Source organism: Prunus dulcis, chromosome 8 (genome assembly GCF_902201215.1).
Source record: "Prunus dulcis chromosome 8, ALMONDv2, whole genome shotgun sequence".
In the NCBI taxonomy this organism is placed as follows: Eukaryota; Viridiplantae; Streptophyta; class Magnoliopsida; order Rosales; family Rosaceae; genus Prunus; species Prunus dulcis.
In genome coordinates, this window is record NC_047657.1 from 717357 (window position 1) to 730121 (window position 12765).

At 42.7% G+C, this 12765-nt stretch overlaps 1 protein-coding gene across 1 annotated transcript; it reads left to right on the forward strand.

Moving 5' to 3' along the window:
* Window positions 1-7345: 7345 nt before the first annotated feature.
* LOC117637760 (magnesium dechelatase SGRL, chloroplastic) lies at window positions 7346-9787 on the forward strand. Its single transcript, XM_034372759.1, has 5 exons — window positions 7346-7609; window positions 8148-8321; window positions 8479-8637; window positions 9013-9159; window positions 9388-9787. Exons 1-5 carry the CDS (start codon window positions 7454-7456, stop codon window positions 9502-9504), a joined length of 753 nt encoding a protein of 250 aa, XP_034228650.1. The 5' UTR covers window positions 7346-7453; the 3' UTR covers window positions 9505-9787.
* Window positions 9788-12765: the final 2978 nt, after the last annotated feature.

A 12765-nucleotide genomic window follows, 5' to 3' on the forward strand; every position in this document is an offset into this window, starting at 1 on the left:
GAAGGTACCCTCGGCCCTACATGGGAAGGTCCTTACGAGATTATCAAAATCTGCCACCCCGGCACTTATCAGCTTCGCGACTCAACAGGCAAGACGCTGCCTCACCCATGGAACGCTGACCACCTCAAGTACTACTACAAGTAAACATATCTAGACCCTAAGGCAATACTTTGGTCTTGATTATTTACTTTAAGGGAGACGTAAGGTACCTAGACCCTAGACCACTTGTACCTTATGCCTTTCGGCATCTATTTCAATAAAATGCCCGACTCTGGCTCATTTTCATACTCACATTGTTATTTTTACCAACACATTTGTTATTTTCATGCATATCAAGCTAAGTCTCATCATAAATAAAAAAAACAGCCTTGCTCCAGGCAAGGACAGGTTCATACATAACCAAAATAAACCACCTTGCTCCATGCAAGGCAAAATGTTTCAACAAATTAACTAAAGTACAAAATAACTATCATACATCACGAAGGCAACACCTTCAGGACTCGGTCGACGGTGCATCCTCAGTACCCGGCTCCGCCTCAGGTGTCGGGGTGCTAGCATCAGCAGGAGGGGTCTGGGCAGGAGGCTCGCCACTGGTGTCAAAGTTAATATCCAGCGAGGGGTTGAACCTCACCAACCTATCTTCCCAGCGAAGCTGCTCATCAACCAGCCGATCCATGATATAGCTCTTCAGCTCCTCTGAGGATCGGAAGGACTCGATCGCCTCGACTCGGGCAGCAGCCACCTCCTCGGCCTTCGACCTCTTCAGCTCCTCCACCTCCTTGGTCCGAGCCGCCACCTCCTTGGCCAGGGCCGCCTTTTGCGCCACCAAGGCGTTCTTCTCTCGGATGGCCTCCTCTGCCTCCGCCACTTTGCTCTTGGCCTGCTGATCTCGCCTCTTCAGCCTCTGGATCTCCTTGTCAGCCTTGGCTATGCTGACGTACATCTCGCCAAAGGCCTGCCAAAACAAAATCATGTTAGTCAGTTGATACAAAAATAATCCAACACAAATACATTCGGAAAGGGCCTAAACACTTACATAGGCATAGGTGAGGATCGTCTTTTGGGCCCGGTCCACGAAGGATGAAGCTGGAGTCTTTGCCAGGGCCTCGGGGTCGCTCTTCACGCCTTCCAAGAAGACGTTCACCAAGGGCACCTCCTGTCGATGCATCGCCAGGTTGACCTCCTTCTTCTGTTGACGAAGCCTACCGAAGTCAACTTTCTCGACCCCTTCAGCGAACACATCCTCCATGCCGAAGGGTAGCTTCGGCGGGGCCTGCAGATCAAAGGGCGGAAGTCTCGGCCCCGAGCCCATCATATGCTGGTGCGCCTCCTCTATAGCTTTCCTCTTGCCCAGCACATCCGCAACCCGACCCTCATCATCATCCCTGGGTCTTTTTCCAGCACTCTTTTCAGCCTTTTTGGCCCGCGACTCCCTCAGCCGCTTCTGCATCTCGGCCTCATCAATGTCTACGGCCACCTTCGTGCTTCCCCTTATGATGCCAGCCACTGCCAAAACAAACAAAGCAATTATATTAGTCAAACTCACAAAGGTTCAGCACACAAATAAAAAGATAACCCAGGTACTTACTTCCTTGCAGCAGTCCGGACTCAAACAAATTCTTCTGCGTGACTAAGTTCCCGCACTCACGCTCAGTCTCTGATAGCTGCGCCCTCACCCACTCAACCTCGTCTTCTTGCTCCTTGGAGATAGGGCCCCACTTCACTGAACCTGCATCAAGAGTTAGAAATTACTTAGCCATTTACACCTGCAGAAACAAAGTACATAACCAACAATGGGAGCCAAGACTACAATCAAGCAATGGACAATCTTAAGGGATGGGGCCAAGGACCTATAGACTGGAAATGGGTAGGAATGTGCTGGACAACTCTCTTCCCAGGAGGACACTCCCAGTCCCCATAAGCCATGCACCACCTGTTCCTCCAGGACTTCTGCGTTGTGGGCTTGTGTCCAATGAAATAGCCCATCTCCTTCGCCTTTCGGCAATTGGCCTGTACCCAGCCAAAATTTCCCTGTTGCTTCGAGATTGAGTACAGGGACATGAACTGCTCAAATGTTGGCTCCCCTAGCCCAGCCAACCACCAAGCAATATACACCCCGTGAAGAAGAAGCCAGAAGTTGGGATTATACTGCCCCGGTGCATACCCCAACTTGGCCAACATCATCTGAACCCACGGATGAAACGGTAGTCTGAAGCCGTGCCGATACATATCTGTGAAAATCATCACAGAGCCATCCGAGGGATATCTGACTACATCGGCCTCAGTCGGTAATCTCAAGCCCACATAGGCTGGCACCTCAAAATCTTTCCGCAGCTGGGCCAATTTCGCTTCTGTAAGCGTATTCCGCCTCGGCAACGGAACCCCGACCCGGATGTCTAAACCTTCTGAAACCGAAGCCGCGGCTATACCCACAGACCCTGATGGTGATGCCTGGTTGCTCGAACCCTCTTGCATTTGCGGCAAGGCTAGAACCCGGTTTGCTATGGCCTCTAGCTCTATATAATTCCTCTGCATCTCCCTATATGCAGCTGACCCAGAGTCTTCGGATGGCTCAACCCTCTCAACCCCAGACAATATCATCCTACTCTCTATTGTGCCTTCTACCAGACCCTCTGTATCTGAACTCTCCTCTTCAGAACATACGTACTGGCTGGGCTCTTCACTCTCAGTTTCATCCCCACCAAAGGCAGGGGGGTCAAGACTTTCCCTATCAGAACTCTCAGACATCTACAAGTATGCAAGAAACAAAAAAAAAAAAGAAACTAATGCACATGCGGAGAGGATCAAACCACAACAACAGAAATTTGACAAATCTTCATGCCAGGCAAGAATTCTACATGTTCATACATGTTCATCATGTTCTTCCTAACATTCAACATGTTTATACAAAACAAGACATTTCAATTCAAAAGTTCTAGCAAAATAGGGTCTAACCTTGTTTGTAGCACCACGAATATTCGCCGGAAATCACCTCAGCCTCTATCACCACCACAAACTCCTCGCCGAAAATCGCCTCTCCTTCAAAATTCTCACAATTTTTCTCAAACTCAACTCAAGTGTGGTGCCTTCACCACCCTAAGTCCCTATTTATAGCCAACTAAGGGTACCACGTCTCGATTCACGAGCAAACCCTAGCACCCTTTTATTTTCCCTCCTAAATCCCTTGTACCTACACTATTTGAAATTCAAATTTCAAAACAAACAAAAATTGAGGGAAAATGTAGGGGCCTTGCCGAATGGCAAGGCCCGTGCAAACACAAAATGAGACCCTCAAAATTCCAAGTGTGCTAGACTACCTTCTAAGCCAAATCCAACTACAAGGCTAAGCCCATATTTGATCAACACACCCAAACCAATACTTTAGATGGACTTGCCGAACGGCAAGGCCCGTACAAAAACAAAATGGAGCCAAAATTTCAAGTTTGCTAGCCTACTTCATAGGCCCAATCCTATTACAAAGCCAATGCCCAAATTTTATCAAGACATAAATACATTCTAGCTTATATATATCATGGTTGGGCTTGAAACGGCAAGGCAGAGGAAGCTGACTCTGGGACTCACTGGCAGGTGTGGTGAAGACGGTCCCAGCTTCGAGAGCTATGACGACACAAAAACCAGCTCACTTTTGACCCAAACCCTCTCCAGCACCAGCTATTTTTATTGTATTTTTATTGGCTCCACTCTCCACACCACCAGCTTCGATGAAGCCGCTCGTCGAGGCTCAAAAGCCTTGACCAGCCATGCAGATTATGCGCCATATGGCGCGCAGGCGTCATGACGCAGCATAAGCGGCAAGGCGGGGAGATCAATCTTCTACACCCGCATTGTCCCGGCGTGAAAACAACCCAGTGACACCTGCGCCGCGGTCGACGGGGTTCAGCTTTCATCTTCAACACCTACTCCTCGGACAGCACAGCCTGGTTGCCGCTTCTTGAGAAACAATGACCTTCGCCCAGAAGCCGTTAACCATGCTCTTGCGCACAGCAGGGGACAACCCGGCCGATTAAATGACCTTCTCTTCTTAGAGCGACGGATCGATCTCATGACTCCCTTTTGACTGAAGAAGAATACCCAAGCCCACGAGAGTCACCCTTGCCGAACGGCAAGGGCTAGCCACACTCGATGAACCCGCAAACACCTACCTAGATTGCCGAAGAAGCTTTGCCAAGACTCGCCGAAGTAGCCTTGCCGAAGTACCTTGGCCAAGACTTGCCGAACGGCAAGATGAAAATTCCAAGATTTTGTTCTACTCCAAGGTGCCGAATGGAACCTGCCGAACAGCATGGTGGCTAATCTCCAACTTTTATACTCCCCCACCTCCAAAACCCTACTTGCCGAAGCCCACCTCAAGCCCTTCTTACTTGCCGAAGGCCCAATTCAAGAAAGCATTCAAGCCCCACAAAAAATTGGCTAGACCCTTGCTGAACGGCAAGGGCCATGGACAAATTGTGGAGAGTCCAAAATTTTCATGACCCGGCTCCTTCGACGGCCCGGCCATTCAAAAAAAAAATAAACAAATTGGCTAGACCCTTGCCGAACGGCAAGGGCCAGGGACAAATTGTGGAGAGTCCAAAATTTTCATGACCTGGCTCCTTCTAAAGCCCGGCCATTCAAAAAAAAAAAAAAAAAAAGGAGCTAGACCCTTGCCGAACGGCAAGGGCCATGGAAGAATTGGAGTCCCTCCAAAATTTTCAAAGGACCCGGCTCCCTTCAAAGGTCTGGCTCTCCTACGGACCCAGCTCCCATCTTATCTGCGACATGCCCAAGTACCCAGGTACCAGCTACCCTGTGCTGACGCAACTCCTAGCTTGCCAACTTGGGGGACTATGGAGTGCCCTACGACTCCCAACGAAGCTGGAATGCTCAGTTACAATTACAAAAACTCACAAGTTCCCAACCCAGAAGTTACTTCTCGACAGCGAACTTGGGGGACTACTGTTTACACCATAATGAACCGAGCAGACCCAGCATCAAAGCGACTAGCACTAAGGCAGCCACGCCTTCTCCCATGCCGAAGGAAGACACACTTCCGAGGTGCCAGACACCTGCCGAAGCTCCCAGCTCCCAAACCTAATCTCCAGGACATGTGTCGCCACCACAACGACTTGCACAAAGTCCCACATTGGAACTTTGTGCAAAGTTCCCACTTTCACTTCCTTATAAATAGGGAATAGTACCCAGGTAAAAAGCAGAACTATTCTCCCACTTTTACTGTTACTCTGCCAGAATTACTACCCGTAACTGACTTAGGCATCGGAGAGCCTTCGGCCGGCACCACACCGGTGTCCGAAGCTTAACGATTGCTTCTCCTACTTTATCTTCTGCAGGCCTCACCAACCTATTTCACCAAGGGCCTCAGCCCTCTTTCCTGTTGAAGACCCAGCACACCTAATCACTAAGTTGGACTCAATATTGGCCGGGCCATTTTGAGCATCAACATATTTTGCATTTTATTTAGTTAAATTTCCAACGTGGGACTCATATTCTTCAACCTTTCTTCTCCGAATTGTTCAACAAAAAACAGGATGTTATGAGCTGCATGCAATATCTTCTAACATTAGAGTTATTCTTTCTACTGTCTGTAAATCCTCCCTCCACCGTGCTTTCGGTTTGTGGTCCTTCTTGGGGCTTTTCTGTTTGGCCTTTTCATGCTTCCTAGCAGCCGTTTTCTTCTTCCTAGCAACTTTTCTCACCTTGGCTTCTTTCTGCGAAACCCAATAATATTACGAGAAATTAAATTTAAAGGTGTTATAAAGAAATGAAGCCCACATAGGTAAAATTAGATGGTAATTAGTCAAAAGATGGAGATTAAGCTAGAAGGTATTAGTCAAAAGATGGGATAATGATGTTGGGGAGAAATCATTATGTCTCCCTTAAAAGCCATTTGCTTTGCCTATAAATAGGCATTATATTTACTTGTAAACATATACGAAAGAGAGAAGAGAATAGAGTGAAGAGGAAGAGAGTGAGTGGATAGGAAAGAGAGCAGAGAGAAATTCTCCAAGAGAGAAAATTCAGTGAGCCACACATATTGTATACACTAAAGTTGTAGCCCTATTATTTTATATAGTAGAAAAGCTACTGCTACTGCTCTCCGAGGACGTAGGCATAGCCGAACCTCGTTAAATGCTGTGTCTCATCTACTTTACGTACAGCTCAATATTTTAGCACATATTCCGTTTATTTTATAACAAAAGGCTAATAAAAATACTTATAGACATGCAAATAATTGAGTATCTTGATTCGTGATCATCAAATAATTAAAAAATTTCATGTTAACACATCTCTTTCACCTTTACCAAGCTCACTACATGTCAACTCCCACGTCAGCAAATTCTCATCCAGAGTTGTTTTGGTTTCCTATTTATGCAGAGTGGTTTTATCTTCTTGTTTTGATTGCTTCATGTTAGATGCACCTATCCTCTTCTATGGGTTCATAATCCCCACATTAATTAAGACTCATAATCATTAGAAAACTATATTTATAAGGGTCTTGACACAAACAAAATGCAACAGAATTCAAAGTAAAAATCGATGTTATTGATGAAAACACAAAAAATGTAAAGAAAACTTACAGGCTGAAGCCGAACTTAGGCTAATCATGAATGCTCAATTTTTTTAGTTAATATAAATTTCAAATTTTTCCCTTTTTATTGAATTTGTTTTACTGTACTTAATATTTAATTTCATTTTAAAGGCCTAATCACTATCTAAGTTGAATTAGTTTAATGCAATGCAAGTTAGAGTAGATGCCATACTTAACTTGAGTTTTGAACTCACGTCTGCAGTCTTCAACCAACCATTCACCCTAAGTCTGCAAACCACATGTTAAATAACAACCATTCACCCTATGATTATGCTCGCAGAAGTATTCTGATAGCAGTTTATTATAAGGGAGTGAGAGAGAGAGAGAGAGAGAGAGAGAGAGAGAGAGAGAGAGAGGTTTCTGCTGGGTATTATGTGGATGAACATACGTCAAATAATCACATTAGGGGATAGATGGGTACATCGTGTGGATGCATGTGGCACCCATCCAAAGCCACGCAACCACATTATCCACACTGGTTAAATCAAAAGTTCAAGCCGCTGGTGACGTGTCACAAAGTTGGACAGTTCTCTTTTTAAAAATAAACCAGTTCAAGAAAATAAAGAAAAAGGAGGAAAGAAAAATATGCGGTGGAGGGGCTTTTCATAGATTTTGGACTTTTGGTGGGTGAAAGTCAGAATATCACAAATTCACAGTACACATGACCACCAGCTATGAACAACAATCCTCCACATATTCTCCTCTCTTTCTTTTCCCCCTCTCTAATTTCTCTCTCTCTCTCTCTCTCTCTCTCTCTCTCTCTCTCTCTCACAACCACACAGAAAGAACAAAACAATGGTTGCAGGTGAAAGATGAAGAGGAGCAAAACAGGGTTATGCATCTTCCATGGCCTGTCATTGTGCTTATTATGTATTTCCACCATCACCACTGAGGAAGAACTTGTACAAGACCACTACTCTTCTCTCATCAAAAAGACCCAAGTCTCTTTTGCTTTCTGCCATCAGCAACAATAGAGACTCTTACAATACTTTGGTTTCTGAGGTAGCATTGCCCTCTCTTTTTGTTTCTCTACCTCTTCATTATGCAATTTGTAATATTTATTTAGGCATTGCCTCCTTTGAGTTATGTAAAGGGATTATCTGTTAAGGGATTGTTTAAAATTTTGAAATTTTAGATAATTTAATCAAGTGAGTTATGTCCCAGCCAAGGAGTTGCTTTTAGCCACCAGCATTTTGTTATATTTTCGTTCTCCTGAGAAGTTCATAGACTTTTGAGTTCCAGCAGCCCCCATATGGCATCTTTCCATTGAGTTGGGTTGTAATTTGTAGAAAATGCCTCTCTGTTGTAGTATGATTTTCAGTATACTGCTCTGCTAGGGTCATTGATTTTTCAGAATAACTATTTTGTCCTAGCACAATGGGAAACTTCACATGACATTTTAGGATTTATTATAAGATCTCAACCGTGTGATTGTTGAATACTTATGTTACGCATGACATCTTTGCTGTTCTGCATCCTCTCACTTTTGACATTGGAGTTCATGAAATGCCAAATGAACATTTTATATTCTTGTTTGCAGGCTGTTAGTCTTTTGGGTCCAGCAACATTCGACGCTTCAAAGCTCAAAGTTGAATTTATAGGAGAAGAGTTCAATAATTATGTAGGAATCATCCCAAGAACTTACATCCTATCACATTGTGACTTCACAGCTAAACTGACCTTAACGATCTCCAATGTCATCAACCTCGATCAGGTCTGTTTTCCATTTTATTTCTTCTGATGCTTCTGAAGTTTTTATTTTTTATTTTTATGATACCTATCTATGCTAGGATTGAAGAAGTTTCAATGTGATTGGTTGCATCTGATAGTCCATTTGGTGTTTACGATTGCGATTTTGATCCTTATTGCAGTTGAAAGGATGGTACAGCAAGGATGACGTCGTTGCAGAATGGAAACGGGTGAATGGTGAAATGTGCCTACATATTCATTGCTATGTGAGCGGTCCCAATCTCATGCTGGACCTGGCCGCAGAGTTCAGATATCACATATTTTCCAAAGAAATGCCTTTGGTAAGCTTTTCTTCTAAGACTACTCTGATATCCTATGCTATTTGCAAAAGGGAATAATTAGGAAACTGAGGTGCTTGAGAAGGTAACTCTGAAGGGCCTATATGATATGAAAACTTCCATCGCCGTGCATAGTCATATACGTTGCACAGCCAACACATTAGAAAACACAAGCCAAACAATGTTAGATACACAGATACCATTTAGTAATGTCGCAATTCTCATACCAAATATCATGAAAGGGGTGATATTACACTAAAGACGGCCACAAGTCTGAGATGTTGCTTGACTTTATTAAGTACTTTGTCATGCCTGAGATGGTTGAATGAATGCTGTGTTACTTAAATATTTCCTTACTTTTGGTTTCTATACAAGCAGGTACTCAAAGCTGTGTTACATGGAGACTCTCTACTTTTCAGAGAGCATCCTGAGCTATTGGATGCCATGGTTCGGGTTTATTTTCATTCCAATTTGAAGAAGTACAATAGAATTGAATGCTGGGGGCCTCTCAAGGATGCTGTAGAGGTAAAACTCAACATGTGCATGCGTAACCACACTTAGGCACTTAAATCTGCATGTTGCTCCTTTCAAGATTGCTTGCTAATTGTCATGTGAGTTACCATGTGTTACTATGTGAAGACTTGTTATCAACTTCAGTCATTACATGTTGTTGTCCCGAAAAATATAGGGGAATTACATATTTTAGGTTCATATGATGCCTTAATTTTCATTTGAACAAGAGTTTTATTTCAGGGAAGACAAGGGGATCATACCAAAGGAATAACTGCACATATGGATTCTTCCCATCCTCGGGACAAGCAGGAAACGCCAAAATCCATATTTCAAGTTCTATTTGCATTCCTTCTTTGATTCTTTGAAGTCTATTGCGTATTATGATCTCGAAATTTTTTAATACCTTCGAGGCTCGTCAACTTCAACAGCCAACGCCTGAGGCAATGAAGAATCAGCTTTCATGTGTAAAGTTCAAATAATTCTTTGGGAAGACGCAAAAAGGGAAAAAAAAAAAAAAAAAAATCAGGTTGATCTAAAACAAGGACTGCTTGGGGCGCATAAAATTGATTCACAATTTTTCTGTGACTAAGACCAATTTGTTCATGCGTTAATCAATGGCTAATGTCTTTGTTACTTGACATGTCTTTTGCTTCTATTGTTTACATGCATTCCACTTTATTTTTTCTATTACTAATGCATAGATCAATTCATATAAAATCTCAATGCAAACCAGTGGCCCGGAGCCACTCTTAGAATGCCCTTGGCCCCCAGGTTTTTGACATCTCTCATCTACTATATTATAAATACATGTTCTAATATAGACGTAATGGCTCCTCTAAAACAATATAGACATGGCTAAATTAGAAATAATTAACACTAACATGTAAATTTTGAATCAATATGTATTTGATATGCTTGTATTTTCGGCAACCTAACCTCACAATTTTAACTCCACCCTTGATGGCAACCTAACCTTATAATTTTAACTCCACCCCTGATGTAAATGTACCAACAGTTTATTAGAGCATGTCCAGCGATGCAGCCCAGCCCGAGGCGAGGGCGGGCCAAAAAAAATTTCGCGCTCCAGCGTTGCGCCCAGGCCCGGGGGTGGTGTGGGACCCACCAACTCGGGCCAGCTCGAAGGCCAAACCAGCCCCAGGTCCAAAACGAGTTTGCTGACGTCAGCACGCGCGTCACGCTGACGTCAGCCCTAGTCAGTTTAAATTTTTTTACCGTTGGCGCGTGGTCAGCACGCGCGTCACGCTGACGTCAGCCCTGGTCAGTTTAAATTTTTTTACCGTTGGCGCGTGCATTGCACGCGCCAACGGTAAAAAAATTTGAACTGGCTCGAGCTGACGTCAGCGCGACGCCAGTGCCAACAGTATGCTGCCACATGTCGCGCTCGCTGCCTTCCGATCTGCTTCTCCTTTCTAATCCAACGGCTGAGGCTTTTTTGGGTGAAAAAAATATGAAAAAAAATCATAAAAAATTCTGATTTTTTTTTTTTTTCTATAAATACCTATCAATACCCTTCACTTTCAACACCAATACTCTTACATTTCATTATACTTCTACTATAATTCACTCTTTTTACACAACATTTTCCTCTTTTTCATCTATCATTTTGATTTCATATTTTTATGGCTTCTTCTATCGAAACCGGAGGGCTTGGAGCACCATGGAAGATGTTTCCTTGTGTGAGGTTTGGCTCCAAATTTGTCATTGTCCCGTGTCCGGCAATGAGATGAAATTTTTTCATATGTGGAAAAAAATTCATGCCGAGTTTTGTGAAAAAATTCTGGAGACTACTCGTACGGAGATGGCATTATCCAGTAGGTGGAAAATTCTCAATAAAGAGTTGGGAAAATGGAGAAATGCCCTATCAAAAGCGATGGACAACTATAGAAGTGGGCAAAATCGTACTAACGAGGTAAGTATTTTATAATTTTTGTTTTATTAAGTTTAATCTCCTAATATATATATTTTGTTAATATTGCTTCCATTTTCAATATTTTGTACATATTGCTTGCATTTGCAATATGTTGTTAATATTTTTTGCATTCAATATTTTGTTAATATTGCTTGCATTTTCAATATGTTGTTAATATTTCTTGCATATCCAATATATTTTTAATATTTATTGCATATCCAATATATTTTAAATATTTATTGCATTTACATTGTTTTGTTAAATAGATGATTCAAGCACAAATGTGGTTTGGTGCAACCGGAGGTGGCAAAAAAAGTTTCACCCATCATGAATGTTGGGAGGTAGTGAAATATTGCAAACGCTTCGTAATTATTCCGACGGATCCGGAGGTTGTGTTAAACGAGACGCCACTCCGTGATTCAATGACATCGGATTCACCTCTCGATTCTCCTATGAGTCAAGACTCACCTGTCGAGAAGGAGCCGAGGCCCATTGGCCGAAAGGCCGCAAAGGCAAAGAAGAAGGGTAATTCAAGCAATTAAAATTCACAATTTTTGGAGGAAATTGCAAGGCAAAACGGCATAAGAATAGAAATGGAGCAAAAACGCCAAGATCACGAGTTGGCCATTGAAGCTGAGAATGCACGAGAAAGGGAGTATTTGCGAAAAAAAGATATGGACAAGATAGATCGGGAAACCATGGCGATGGATACAAGTCATATGTCCCCTGAAACAAAACAATTTTGGAAGCTAGAACGAAGGGATGTTATGAGAAGAAGACTTTTTCGGGATGATGGGCCTAGCAACACGGATTGGTTAAATGATGGAAACCATTAAATTAGTTAGCATCCCTTTTATGTATTTGTATTTTAGTTGTTTTCTATTAAAGTTGTTGTAATTCATGTATTTTATTTTAGTAGTAATTCGTAATGACTTGTATTACATTTCATTATTTAATAAACAAAGCATTCAATAAATTACTTTTTTATTCAACATATTCCATACTTCAAACAAAACATAATAAAAATAAAAATAAAAGTACAAACAAGGCACAATAAAAATAAAAACACAACCAAACCATACTAAATAAAACATAAGCAAAACATCTATTCTCCATCATTAATCTTCATTGCCTTTCACCGCCCATAGATGCTCCATCAAGTGAAATTGACGCATTTCATGAATATACGAAGATTGCATCTCCGTATATCGATCTATCATTCGGGTAATCAAATGACCATCCCTCACCAACGGTTCCGGCTCAAACGGTTCTCCATTTGGCCCCATGGGCCTTTCATAAATCCGTGTCAAAGCCGTGTTCATTGGATCCGGTTCATAGACCTCTAAAGCATCATAATCGTACTCATCCTCCACAATCATATTATGGAGGATGATGCAAGTCATCATAATGCTTCTGAGGATCTCCTCATCAAACATGCGGCCGCACCTCGAATAATCAACCACCTGGCTTGAAGGATGCCAAAACACCTTTTGACATCTTTCTTGTATCCCTCTTGATAGTAGCAAATAATTTTTGTTTCTGGGATCGGGGATTTGGAATGGATTTGACAAAAGTCGTCCACCTCGGGTAGATTCCATCAGCTAGGTAGTATCCCGTCTGGTATACTGTATTGTTGACTTCATAGGTGACATTGGGGCCCTGGCCTCTCAATACATCGTTGAAGATGG

What these genes read in the sequence shown, in the direction of transcription:
- LOC117637760 (XM_034372759.1), top strand. Translation starts at nt 7,454, where the DNA reads ATGGCCTGTCATTGTGCTTATTATGTATTTCCACCATCACCACTGAGG. An exon ending in TTTCCAAAGAAATGCCTTTG is followed by an intron (nt 8,638 to 9,012) that starts GTAAGCTTTTCT and finishes CTATACAAGCAG; the next exon opens with GTACTCAAAGCTGTGTTACA. An exon ending in CTCTCAAGGATGCTGTAGAG is followed by an intron (nt 9,160 to 9,387) that starts GTAAAACTCAAC and finishes GTTTTATTTCAG; the next exon opens with GGAAGACAAGGGGATCATAC.